At 35.9% G+C, this 13,701-nt stretch overlaps 1 protein-coding gene across 4 annotated transcripts in view; it reads right to left on the bottom strand.

Moving 5' to 3' along the window:
• CEP128 (centrosomal protein 128) overlaps positions 1-13,701 on the bottom strand; it is a 439,104-nt gene that overhangs the window by 405,233 nt on the left and 20,170 nt on the right. For all 4 annotated transcript variants that reach the window (XM_033850758.2, XM_073800169.1, XM_033850760.2 and 1 more), the window contains exons 3-4: positions 13,445-13,606; positions 11,674-11,760 (exon numbers count right to left, since the gene is read on the bottom strand). In XM_033850758.2, the coding sequence (XP_033706649.1) occupies positions 11,674-11,760; positions 13,445-13,591 (234 nt within the window). In that variant the 5' untranslated portion in view covers positions 13,592-13,606. The remainder of the gene's footprint in view (positions 1-11,673; positions 11,761-13,444; positions 13,607-13,701) is intronic.

Below are 13,701 nucleotides of genomic sequence, written 5' to 3'. Positions count from 1 at the left end.
GAACCTAATTCCTAAGATCTGAAATATATTTACAAAAAAAGTTCCTAACAGAATTCAGTTGTTCCATTGTAATTTCTTACCCATACATTCTCACTACTTAGCACTGAAGTTGTTAAAAGATGGAACAGTTCTCACCTTTAGGACAATTAGCAGAACTCAGCCAGAGAGAAAGGGATGGGTACCTTCAGCTCTGGGATATTACAAGTGGCTTGTGCCTGGCTCCAAACAATTAACATTAAGCTTCTAGGCTGTCACTATGTATATCTAACAACTGAAATCCATTGAAAAGAAGAAAAACCCTGGACTTCGTTATTTAACATTCAAATTCTTCCAAAGTTCATATACGCCAGATGGTAACGTCCTATTACTCCCAAAGGGAAATTTTAATCAGAGTACTTAATTAGAAGAAAAATTACCTATTAATGCAAGTCTCTAAGCTCTAATTTGATTTTACTATATTTTAACCACTCTTTACCTTAAAAATGTACTTAATGAATCTGCTGATTTGAATCAAAAGAACTGTATCTTTCTTTTATACCAAATATTAACTACTTTAGCCTCATCAGCTGCAGTCCAAATTTCCACTGCAGAAGGTATTAACTTTTTATGTTGAATATTCTTTCTTGAGGGCATTCCATTTTTATGGCATTAACATAAAAACAGACCTGTTCTCTCATGAATAGGAACACACAGCTCTAGATATGTTCTAAACATTAAGCTAATCAGTTGCACTATTTAACATAGGAGTATATGTTCCAAATATTCCCAGTAAACTTTCATATAAAACCAACCCCCACAGGTCTTCTTTGGACCAAATGTTCTCAGACCTCCCAAGAAATTTACAGCATGAGAAATAATGCAGGATGACACTTACTTAAGGTCATGAAGTTCATTAAGACCAAAGATCCTAAGTCATACTATCCAACTTAATATGGCTGATTGGTTGGGCTGGCTACAAGAAAGGCTTGTTAAAAAAAAAAAAAAATCAGTGGTTGTTACTTAGGAAGAAGGGGGAAACCAGTGCTGGTGTAGGCAACCTGCAGAATCCACCACACTGCCTTAAGTGGCAGCTAGAACAGCCAACTTTGGCAAGCCTTCAATGCCAATCCTAGCTCAGCATCGGATTTCTTCCCATTCTGTTTCTGTATTTGTTCCATCTAACTCTCATTCTGGACATTGCACCAGCTGTAACATTAATGACTTGTGTGATAATGGGCTTTGGTTTTTCAATCAGTTAAGATAATCTCCAGAATCTAGTTTATAAATGTAAATTATATAACCCTTCAAACTTTGAATCCAAAATCCCAATTTTCAGAAAAATTAAATTCATATCATCATTAAAATGTGAGCAAGCACAACTCAATGATGTGAATGAATCCTGATGCTGGGTTTTGGGATAATGTCCTATCCTTGGCTCTGTCACTGACTAACTGTGAGACTGTGGGCAAGCTAGTACCCATTCTGTGCCTTAGTATTTTTATCTTGTAAATGAGGATAATAATAGTATCTACCTAATAGGACTGTTGAGAGAATTAAATGAGTTATCACACAAAAAACAAAAAGGTACCTGTAAACTAAGCTTATGAAGATATTCCCAAAGAGAATATGAAAAGGTAGATGCTACTTCTCTATGAAACACCACACACCCCATTGCTGACCCTCTAACACTGCTCAACTCCTCACAGAGAGAGGCCTGCACATATTATAAGCAAATAAATAAATTTAGAGTTGGAATAAAGATTCAAGAAAACAACAGTGAAATTATGTACATTTCAAGAAAAGGTAGTCAAAAAAGTGACTCATCATGACTCCTGACCCTTACAAAACCAACAGGAATAATTCTCACAATTCTCTTGTTAGGGCAGATCGTCTCAGGAGGAAAGCATTGCACTGAATATTTACATAGCTCCTCACTCACTGGCGAATTATGTTCACAAAACTGAACCTCCATAAAATAAATATGTAAGTTCATACACAGTTGACCCTTGAACAACATGGGTTTGAACTGCACTGTTCACCTGCGGATTTTTTTCAGTAGTAAATACCACAGTACTACATGATCCAAGGTTCGTTGAATCCATGAACACAGAATCACAGATACAGAGGAACTGCAGAGAGGGAGGAACCTCAGATACCAAGGGCCAACTATAAGTTATACACAAATTTTCAACTGTGTGGAAGGCCAGAGCTCCAAATACCATGTTGTTCAAAGGTAAACTGTATATCACTTGTATCCATTTCCTGAGGTTTAGCATTAGTATCATTTATAAGATCTAAGTTAAAAATAAAAGTTCTTGAGATACCCTCATCCGCAGAGAGCAGACAGCAGAAGCAAGAAGAACTACAATCCTGCAGCCTGTGGAACAAAAACCACATTCACAGAAAGATAGACAAGATTAAAACGAAGAGGGCTACGTAACAGATGAAGGAACAAGATAAAACCCCAGAAAAACCACTAACTGAAGTGGAGATACGCAACCTTACAGAAAAAGAATTCAGAATAATGATAGTGAAGATGATCCAGGACTTCGGAAAAAGAATGGAGGCAAAGATCAAGAAGATGCAAAAAATGTTTAACAAAGACCTAGAAAAATTAAAGAACAAACAAACAGAGATGAACACCACAATAACTGAAATGAAAACTACACTAGAAGGAATCAATAGCAGAATAATTGAGGCAGAAGAACAGATAAGTGACCTGGAAGATAGAATGGTGGAATTCACTGCTGCAGAACAGAATAAAGAAAAAAGAATGAAAAGAAATGAAGACAGCCTAAGAGACCTCTGGGACAACATTAAACGCAACAACATTTGCATCATAGGGGTCCCAGAAGGAGGGGAGAGAGAGAGAGGACCAGAGAAAATATTTGCAGAGATTATAGTCAAAAACCTCCATAACATGGGAAAGGAAATAGCCACCCAAGTCCAGGAAGCACAGAGAGTCCCATACAGGATAAACCCAAGGAGAAACATGCCGAGACACACAGTAATCAAATTGGCAAAAATTAAAGACAAAGAAAAATTATTGAAAGCAACAAGGGAAAAACAACAAATAACATACAAGGGAACTCCCATAAGGTTAACAGCTAACTTCTCAGCAGAAACTCTACAAGCCAGAAGGGAGTGGCAAGATATACTTAAAGTGATGAAAGGGAAGAACCTACAACCAAGATTACTCTACCCGGCAAGGATCTCATTCAGATTCGATAGAGAAATCAAAAGCTTTACAGGCAAGCAAAAGCTAAGAGAATTCAGCACCACCAAACCAGCTCTACAACAAATGTTAAAGGAACTTCTCTAAGTGGGTAACACAAGAGAAGAAAAGGACCTATAAAAACAAACCCAAAACAATTAAGAAAATGGTCACAGAACTTACATATCGATAATTACCTTAAACATGAATGGAGTAAATGCTCCAACCAAAAGACACAGGCTTGCTGAATGGATACAAAAACAAGACCCATAAATATGCTGTCTACAAGAGACCCACTTCAAATCTAGGGACACATACAGGGGATGGAAAAAGATATTCCATGCAAATGGAAATCAAAAGAAAGCTGGAGTAGGAATACTCATATCAGATAAAATAGACTTTAAGATAAAGAATGTTACAAGAGACAAGGAAGGGCACTACATAATGATCAAGGGATCAATCCAAGAAGAAGATATAACAATTATAAATATATATGTACCCAACATAGGAGCACCTCAATATATAAGGCAACTTCTAACAGCTGTAAAAGAGGAAATTGACAGTAACACAATAATAGTGAGGGACTTTAACACCTCACTTACACCAATGGACAGATCACCCAAAAGGAAAATAAATAAAGAAACAGAAGCTTGAAATGACACAACAGACAAGATAGATTTAACTGATATTTATAGGACATTCCATTCAAAAACAGCAGATTACACTTTCTTCTCAAGTGCGCACAGAACATTCTCCAGGATAGATCACATCTTGGGTCACAAATCAAGCTTCAATAAATTTAATAAAATTGAACTCATATCAAGCATCTTTTCTGACCACAGCACTATGAGAGTAGAAATCAATCATATGGGAAAAAACATAAAAAACACAAACACATGGAGGCTAAACACTACGTTACTAAATAACCAAGAGATCACTGAAGAAATCAGAGAGGAAATCAAAAAATACGTAGAGACAAATGACAATGAAAACACGACAATCCAAAACCTATGGGAGGCAGCAAAAGCAGTTCTAAGAGGGAAGTTTATAGCTATACAAGCCTACTTCAAGAAACAAGAAAAATCTCAAATAAACTATCTAAACTTACACCTAAAAGAACTAGAGAAAGAAGAACAAACAAAACCCAAAGTTAGCAAAAGGAAAGAAATCATAAAGATCAGATCAGAAATAAATGAAAAAGAAATGAAGGAAACAATAGCAAAGATCAATAAAACTAAAAGCTGGTTCTTTCAGAAGGTAAACAAAATTGATAAGCCATGAGCCAGACTCATCAAGAAAAAAAGGGAGAAGACTCAAATCAACAGAATTAGAAATGAAAAAGGAGAAGAAACAACTGACACTGCAGAAACACAAAGGATCATGAGAGATTACTACAAGCAACTCTATGCCAATAAAATGGACAACCTAGAAGAAATGGACAAATTCTTAGAAAAGTACAACCTTCTGAGACTGAACCAAGAAGAAACAGAAAATATAAACAGACCAAACAGAAGCACTGAAATTAAGACTGTGATTAAAAATCTTCCAACGAACAAAAGCCCAGGACCAGATGGCTTTCACAGGCAAATTCTATCAAACATTTAGTGAAGAGCTAACACCTATCCTTCTCAAACTCTTCCAAAATATAGCAGAGGGAGGAAAACTCCCCAACTCATTCTACAAGGCCACCATCACCCTGATACCAAAACCAGACAAAGATACTACAAAATAAGAAAATTACAGACCAATATCACACATGAATATAGATGCAAAAATCCTCAAAAAAAATTAGCAAACAGAATCCAACAACATATTAAAAGGATCATACACCATGAGCAAGTGGGATTTATCCCAGGGATGCAAGGATTCTTCAATATATGCAAATCAATCAATGTGATACACCATATTAACAAACTGAAGAATAAAAACCATATGATCATCTCAATAGATGCAGGAAAAGCTTTTGACAAAATTCAACACCCATTTATGATAAAAACTCTCCAGAAAGTGGGCATAGACGGAACCTAATTCAACATAATAAAGGCCATATACGACAAACCCACAGCAAACATCATTCTCAATGGTGAAAAACTGAAAGCATTCCCTCTAAGATCAGGAACACGACAAGGATGTCCACTCTCACCGCTATTATTCAACATAGTTTTGGAAGTGCTAGCCATGGCAATCAGAGAAGAAAAAGAAATAAAAGGGATACAAATTGGAAAAGAAGAAGTAAACCTGTCACTGTTTACAGATGACATGATACTATACATAGAGAATCCTAAAGATGCCACCAGAAAACTACTACAGCTAATCAATGAATCTGGTAAAGTTGCAGGATACAAAATTAATGCACAGAAATCTCTTGCATTCCTACACACTAATGATGAAAAATCTGAAAGTGAAATTAAGGAAACACTCCCATTTACCACTGCAACAAAAAGAATAAAATACCTAGGAATAAACCTTCCTAGGGAGACAAAACACCTGTATGCAGAAAACTATAAGACACTGATGAAAGAAATTAAAGATGATACCAACAGATGGAGAGATATGCCATGTTCTTGAATTGGAAGAATCAATATTGTGAAAATGACTATACTACCCAAAGCAATCTACAGATTCAATGCAATCCCTATCAAACTACCAATGGCATTTTTTATGGAACTAGAACAAAAAATCTTAAAATTTGTATGGAGACACAAAAGACCCCGAATAGCCAAAGCAGTCTTGAGGGAAAAAACAGAGCTGGAGGAATCAGACTCCCTGACTTCAGACTATACTACAAAGCTACAGTAATCAAGACAATATGGTACTGGCACAAAAACAGAAACATAGATCAATGGAACAAGATAAAAAGCCCAGAGGTAAACCCACGCACCTATGGTCAACAAATCTATGACAAAGGAGGCAAGGATATACAATGGAGAAAAGACAGTCTCTTCAACAAGTGGTGCTGGGAAAACTGGACAGCTACATGTAAAAGAATGAAATTAGAATCCTCCCTAACACCGTACACAAAAATAAACTCAAAATGGATTAGAGACCTAAATGTAAGTCTGGACACTATAAAACTCTTGGAGGAAAACGGAGGAAGAGCACTCTTTGACATAAATCACAGCAAGATCTTTTTTGATCCACCTCCTAGAGTAATGGAAATAAAAACAAAAATAAACAAATGGGACCTAGTGAAACTTCAAAGCTTTTGCCCAGCAAAGGAAACTATAAACATGACGAAAAGACAACCCTCAGAATGGGAGAAAGTATTTGCAAACGAATCAACAAAGGATTAATCTCCAAAATATATAAACAGCTCGTGCAGCTCAATATTAAAAAAAACAAGCAACCCAAGCCAAAAATGGGCAGAAGACCTAAATAGACAGTTCTCCAAAGAAGACATACAGATGGCCAAGAAGCACATGAAAAGCTGCTCAACATCACTAATTATTAGAGAAATGCAAATCAAAACGACAATTAGGTATCACCTCACACCAGTCAGAATGGGCTTCATCAGAAAATCTACAAACAACAAATGCTGGAGAGGGTGTGGAGAAAAGGGAACCCTCTTGCACTGTTGGTGGGAATGTAAACTGATACAGCCACTATGGAGAACAGTATGGAGGTTCCTTAAAAAACTAAAATAGAATTACCATATGATCCAGCAATCCCACTACTGGGCATATACCCAGAGAAAACCACAATTCAAAAAGACACATGTATCCCAGTGTTCACAGAAGCACTACCTACAATAGCCAGGTCATGGAAGCAACCTAAATGCCCATCGACAGACAAATGGATAAAGAAGTTGTGGTACATATATACAATGGAATATTACTCAGCCATAAAAAGGAACGAAATTGGGTCATTTGTTGAGACATGTATGGATCTAGAGACTGTCATACAGAGTGAAGTCAGTCAGAAAGAGAAAAACAAATATCGTATATTAATGCATATATGTGGAACGTAGAAAAATGGTACAGATGAACCAGTTTGCAGGGCAGAAATTGAGACCCCGATGTAGAGACAAACGTATGGACACCAAGGGAGGAAAGCCGTGGGGGGGTGGGGGTGGGGGTGTGATGAATTGGACGATTGGGATTGACATGTATACACTGATGTGTATAAAATTGATGACTAATAAGAACCTGCTGTATAAAAAAATAAATAAAATTCAAAACTTTTTTAAATAAATAAATAAAAATAATAGAAGTTCTTGTCTTCCCTAGAGCAGAATGGCTGATCCCATTTCCTAGGAAATGTCTTATATTTTAAAAGAGAAATGCTAATTTCAATTAGGCAATGGATATTTAACATGGAGAAATTTTTTTAACAGTTGAACACTGATTAAAATGGATTAACGAAAATTCAATATCCATTCACGATAAAAACTCTTACCAAAGTAGGTATAGGGGGAACATATCTCATAATAATGAAAGCTATTTATGACAAACCCACAGCCAACATAATACTCAACAGTGAAGAGCTGAAAGCCTTCCCACTAAAATCTGGAACACGACAAGGATGCCCTCTCACCACTCCTATTCAACATAGTATTGGAAGTCCTAGCCACAGCAGCCAGACAAGAAAAAGAAATAAAAGGTATCCAAATTGGAAGGGAAGAGGTAAAATTGTCATTATATGCAGATGACATGATACTATATACAGAAAACCCTAAAGACTCAACACAAAAACTACTAGAACTGATAAACGAATTCAGCAAGGTAGCAGGATACAAGGTTAGCATACAGAAATCTGTTGCATTTCTTTGCACTCACAATGAAATATCAGAAAAGGCATGTAAATAAACAGTCCCTAACAATCCCTTTTAAAATTGCATCCAAAAACAAGAAAAAGTACTTAGGAATAAACCTGACCAAAGAGGTTTTGAAAGACTTTTATGCTGAGAACTATAAAACATTGATAAAAGAAACTGAAGATGACTCAAAGAAATGGAAAGATATCTCATGCTCTTAGATTGGAAGAATTAATATAGTTAAAATGGTAATACAGCCCAAAGCAATCTACAGATTTAATGCAAACCCCATCAAAGTACCCATGACATTTTTCACAGAACTACAACAAATAATCCTAAAATTTATATGGAACCATAAAAGACACAGAATTGCCAAAGTATCCTGAGGAAAAAGAACAAAGGTCAAGGCATAACCCTCCCAAACTTCAGACAATACTACAAAAAGCTACAGTAATCCAAACAGCATGGTATTGGCACAAAAACAGACATATAGATCAATGGAACAGGATAGAGAGCTCAGAAATAAACCCACATACCGACGGTCAATTAATCTACAACAAAGGAGGCAAGAATACATGATGGAGAAAAGACAGTCTCTTCAGCAAGTGGTGTTGGGAAAGCTGGAAAGTCGCATGTAAATCAATGAAGTTAGAACACTCCCTCACACCATACACAAAAATAAACTCAAAATGGCTTAAAGACTTAAGACATGACACCATAAAACTCCTAGAAGAGAACGTAGGCAAAACATTCTCCAACATAAATCGTAGCAATGTTTTCTTAGGTCAGTCTCCCATGGCAATAGAAATAAAAGCAAAAAGAAACAAATGGGACCTAATCAAATTTATAAGCTTTTGCACAGCAAAGGAAACCATAAACAAAATGAAAAGACAACCTACAGAATGGGAGAAAATATTTGCAAACAATGCGACAAAGGATTAATTTCCAAAATAAACAAACAGCTCATACAACTCAATAACAACAACAAAAAAAACTATCCAATCAAAAAATGGGCAGAACACCTAAATAGACATTTCTCCAAAGAAGACATACAGACGGTCAATAGGCATATGAAAAGTTGCTCAACATCACTAATTATTAGAGAGATGAAAATCAAAGCTGCAGTATCACCTCACACCAGTCAGAACGGCCATCATTAAAAAGTCTGCAAATAATAAATGCTAATGAGGGTGTGAAGAAAAAGGAACACTCCTACACTGTTGGTGGGAAAGTAAACTGGTGCAGCACTATGGAAAAAGGTATGGATGTTCCTTAAGAAACTAAAAATAGAATTGCCATAAGATCCAGCAATCCCACTCCTGGGCATATCCAGAAAAAACTCTAATTCAAAAAGATGCATGCACCCCAATGTTCACAGCAGCAGTATTTACAATAGCCAAGACATGGAAGCAACCTAAATGTCCATCAACAGATGAATGGATAAAGAAGATGTGGTATATACATATATACAATGGAATACTACTCAGCCATAAAAAATGAAATAACGCCATTTGCAGCAACATTGGATGAACCTAGAGATTATAATACTAAGTGAAGTAAGTCAGAAAGAGGAAGACAAATATCACATGATATCACTTATATGTGGAAACTAAAATATGATACAAATGAACTTATTTACAAAACAGACTCACAGACATAGAAAACTATGGTTACCAAAGGGGAAAGGGGGTAGGTGAGGGATAAATTAGGAATTTGAGATTAGCAGATACAAGCTATTATATATAAAGTAGATAAACAAGGTCCTACTCTATAGCACAGGGAACTATATTCAATATCCTATAATAAACCATAATGGAAAAGAATATTAAAATATATATGCATGTGTGTATAACTGAATCACTTTGCTGTACACCAGAAACTAACACATTGTAAATCAACTATACCTCAATAAAATAATAATTATAATAACAATAATTTGAAAATGGATTAGCCTGTTACAGGCTGTTGAAAAAAAATAGCAGGTTCTACATCAAGAGAACTTGCATGAGCTGGAGCACAGTCTCCAAAAGGAAGAAACAAACAAATCACTCTCCAGGGTCCCTCCCTAAACAGAACACACAATAATTAAAATTTTTAAAATAGAGGATAATACTATCATGTACTTAGAGGACTTAAAGAATACAAATAGAAAGATTCAGATAAATCACATGACAGTTGGCACATTACATACACTCATTTTTAGGTATGCCCATTTTACTGCTATATTTCGTAACAGTAAGTATTTTAATGCTAAGAAAGCAATTTTCACTGAGCTGCCCATCAGATTCACTTGTTGTGAGAAATACTCTTTCTGAGTTGCACATCTTCGCATAGATTACAGCAGGTGCCCCCCCAGGTTACTTACAGGTGGTAGGGTGGAAATCATTGCTCTATCGAGGGAGTGTAAATATAAGGCAATGAGTGACATCCCCCTCTGGCATGCTGGGAGCAGAAATCATTGAGAGGCAACTACTTTAATAGAACAAGAATTTGAGGAATCTAAGGGGAAGACTCTAGACCAGACAAGGAACAGCCTAAAGTAAAAGGAAAGAATCTTATTTTCCTGTGTCCTATTTTAAATGAGTGGCTTTCCAGTCTAGGTACTTACAACTCAGACGGGAAAGAAATACCTGTTGAGCTTATCTACTTCCCATGTATAAAACTACTCCCCCAGAGCTCAGCATTATTCAATTCTAGGCCTACCAATTCTAGGAGAACACACTCTGTGTTTTAAAAGCTTACCTGTACAGAAGTTTCACTTAATACATAGTTTTATTTCCCAATTGCTCAATTCAAGGGAAATTCGTCTAATATTCAACCTGACAAAGTAGGTTTTTCTCTGCTACTAGTTAATAATGTTTTTATTTTTTTACTAATAAATTAAAGAGCAAAGAATTAACTCCCATTATTAATAAGGTAGTTAAATCTAAAACATTTCATGAGCTACCCAAATATATAAAATCTATGGCCCCATCTGCAAATATACCATAAATCATAAAAATTTGGTAGATACAAGAAAGTCCAAGTTTATTTTCTAAATGAAAGTAGTAAAAAAACCTTATGAGAGAAAATATGTTCCCTGTGCTCAAGCAATTAGCTTCCGATTAAAAGCAAATGATGACTATACTTCTGCTTTGTAAAAAGAAAATAACAAATAATCAATTAAACTTGGGGCTTATGTGACAACTCAGTACAGCACAGATATATATAAAACTATCATTATAGCACACATGTAATACTAATCTTATTAGAGTGTATACTCATAATTAGAAACATGAAGGAATAAATTTCTTTGGTTTTCTAAGAGTTTACAGAGGATGAGTTAGCAAATTCCAAAAGAAGGAAATAAGAGACAGAATTAGCAAAATATTAATAAAAAAAATATTCATTTTAGGGAATTCCCTGGTGGTCCAGTGGTTAGGACTCCATGCTCTCACTGCCAAGGGCCCGGGGTTCAATCCCTAGTCAGGGAACTAAAATCGCACAAGCCATGTGGCACAGCCAAAAAAAAAAAAGTAAAGCTTTCAAATTCAATAGAATCTAATCTATATAGACTAGCTGGCAAGCCATCTGACAAGCTAAATTTAAACTATAAAATAATAAAGCAGTTGATAAGCTAAAGCTATTCACAGTGGTTACGTCCTTTATCTCACATCCATACTCCTCAACAACTAAATTTCCAAAAAGGTGGGTAAGAGTAAATGCAAACATATGTAAACATTCTTACGTGTTCTATAGCCCCCGCCTGTCCATTACTATATTCTCGATACTGTCCAAGCATCTGGTCAACTTGCCGCAGGTTCCGACTAGTGTCCTAAAGAAAGAAAGTGGACTTTATTAATTGCTCCAAACAATGTTTTCCCCAATCAATCTTAGCGGCATATCAAACAGCTAGGTCACCCATTTGCAAAAGGTACAATTTATATAATAATTAAGTTGGGTAATATACTTCATAAATATCAAATAAATCTTATTAACAGCACTGACAGAGAAACTCAAATCCATCTGCAATTTACTTGTGTGAAATCTGAAGCACAAAATTTCAATCCTTATCCAAGGTTCCATAATAAGTTGGCAACAAAACCATAAATTGGAAAAGAATCCTCATCGTCAATTTGTGCACCTCAACTAATTCAGACCCTCTTTATATAAGAGAAATCCTGAGAAAAATCTAGTCGATTGTGTTCATGACAAGCAAATCATTAGGATCAATGTTATTTCAGTTATTACTTTACCTCAAGGACTCCATTAAGAGAAAAGAAAACAAAGTATCCTTTAACTTTTAGCTATAAAATTTGTTTGTAATTACAGTAAAAATGGTTTCCACCTAAATATGCTAGGTTTCACCTGAGAGGTAAATGGAGGCATTTCTTTCAAAAATATATACTTACTAATATGTTTCAGTAGTGGGAAAGTACAAGAATTTGTACTGCAAGAATCCAATATTATGTTAATTTAAATAAGTTTAGAAAGAAAAAGGCTCCGGAGTTTTAAATCAAATTATGGTTTCTCCACCAGAAATTAGCCTCTTCTTATCTAAGCATACTAACCCAAAGCAATTGAAAGCCAAAATCCATGTTTATCCAGGCAAAACGGAAGTAAGAGATTAAAGGGTAGGAAAAAAAGTCTGAGTTTTCTTTTTGCCCTTCCTCCACCTCTTTTCCCAAGCCCTTTCCTATGGAGGGAATGTAAACTGCTGCCACTCAAACTTCCAAACACTGTCAAAAATTAGCCTCTAAATAAAAATGGCATCTCAGTATCATTCATCCATGAATAATTTACCTACCCAAAATATGAACAACTTCTCTAAAGGCAAATGTCCACAAGAAGGTAAACTATGGTAATAATTCCTATTGGTTTCACTCCCACAGTATTTTATTTGGAAATACTGCCTTATCCCAAAACATTTCCACAACCTATCATATATTTCAAATATATCTTTACTGACTGTGTTAGGCAGAATAATGCCCCCAAAGATGTCCAAGTCCTAATCCCTCGAACCTATGTATACGTTTCCTTATATGGCAAAAGGGATTTTGCAGCTATGATTAAGTTAAGGACCTTGAGATGAGGAGATTATCCTGGATTATTGGGTGGACTCAATCACAAGCATCCTTAAAAGTGGAAGAGGGAAGCAGAAGAGTAGTCAGAGTGATATGATGTAAGAAGTACTCAACCCACCCTTCCTGGCTTTGAAGAGGAAGGAAGGGGCTACAAAACAAGGAATGTGGGCAGCCTCTAGAAGCTGGAAAAGGAACAGATATTTCCCTAGGACCTCCAAAAAGGAATACAGCCCTACTGACATCCTGCTTTTAGTCCAATGAAACCAGGGTCAGATTCTGACCTACAGAACTGTAAGAAAATAAATTTCTGGGTTTTTTAGACATTAGTTTTGTGCAAATTTGTTACTGTGGCATAAAAAACTAATACACCGACTGAAACCATTTCTTAGCTCAACCTAGTTAAAATCTATTACATGCAACCATTGCTAAACTAACCTGTAAAGTACTTGTTATAGTGTTGACCTTCTCAGTGACATCCACAGTAGGTCGATTTCGAGTTTCCCTGTGTATTGAACTGGCAGCCCATCGACCCAATCGGTCATGAGAGCGGAAGTGGTCTGAATCGTTGGAGGATCCTGCCATTGAGGTGCAAAAATCCTTAAAAATAAATCCAGGTCAAGGTCAATCAAATGGTAAAGAGCACAGAAATAAGAGATTAATTTAACTATTTACTTTTTGATCTTTTAAAGTAT

This window comes from Tursiops truncatus, chromosome 2 (assembly GCF_011762595.2).
Source record: "Tursiops truncatus isolate mTurTru1 chromosome 2, mTurTru1.mat.Y, whole genome shotgun sequence".
NCBI classification, from domain to species: domain Eukaryota; kingdom Metazoa; phylum Chordata; class Mammalia; order Artiodactyla; family Delphinidae; genus Tursiops; species Tursiops truncatus.
The sequence above is the reverse complement of the archived record's forward strand: the minus strand, read 5'-3'. Positions and strand labels throughout refer to the sequence as shown.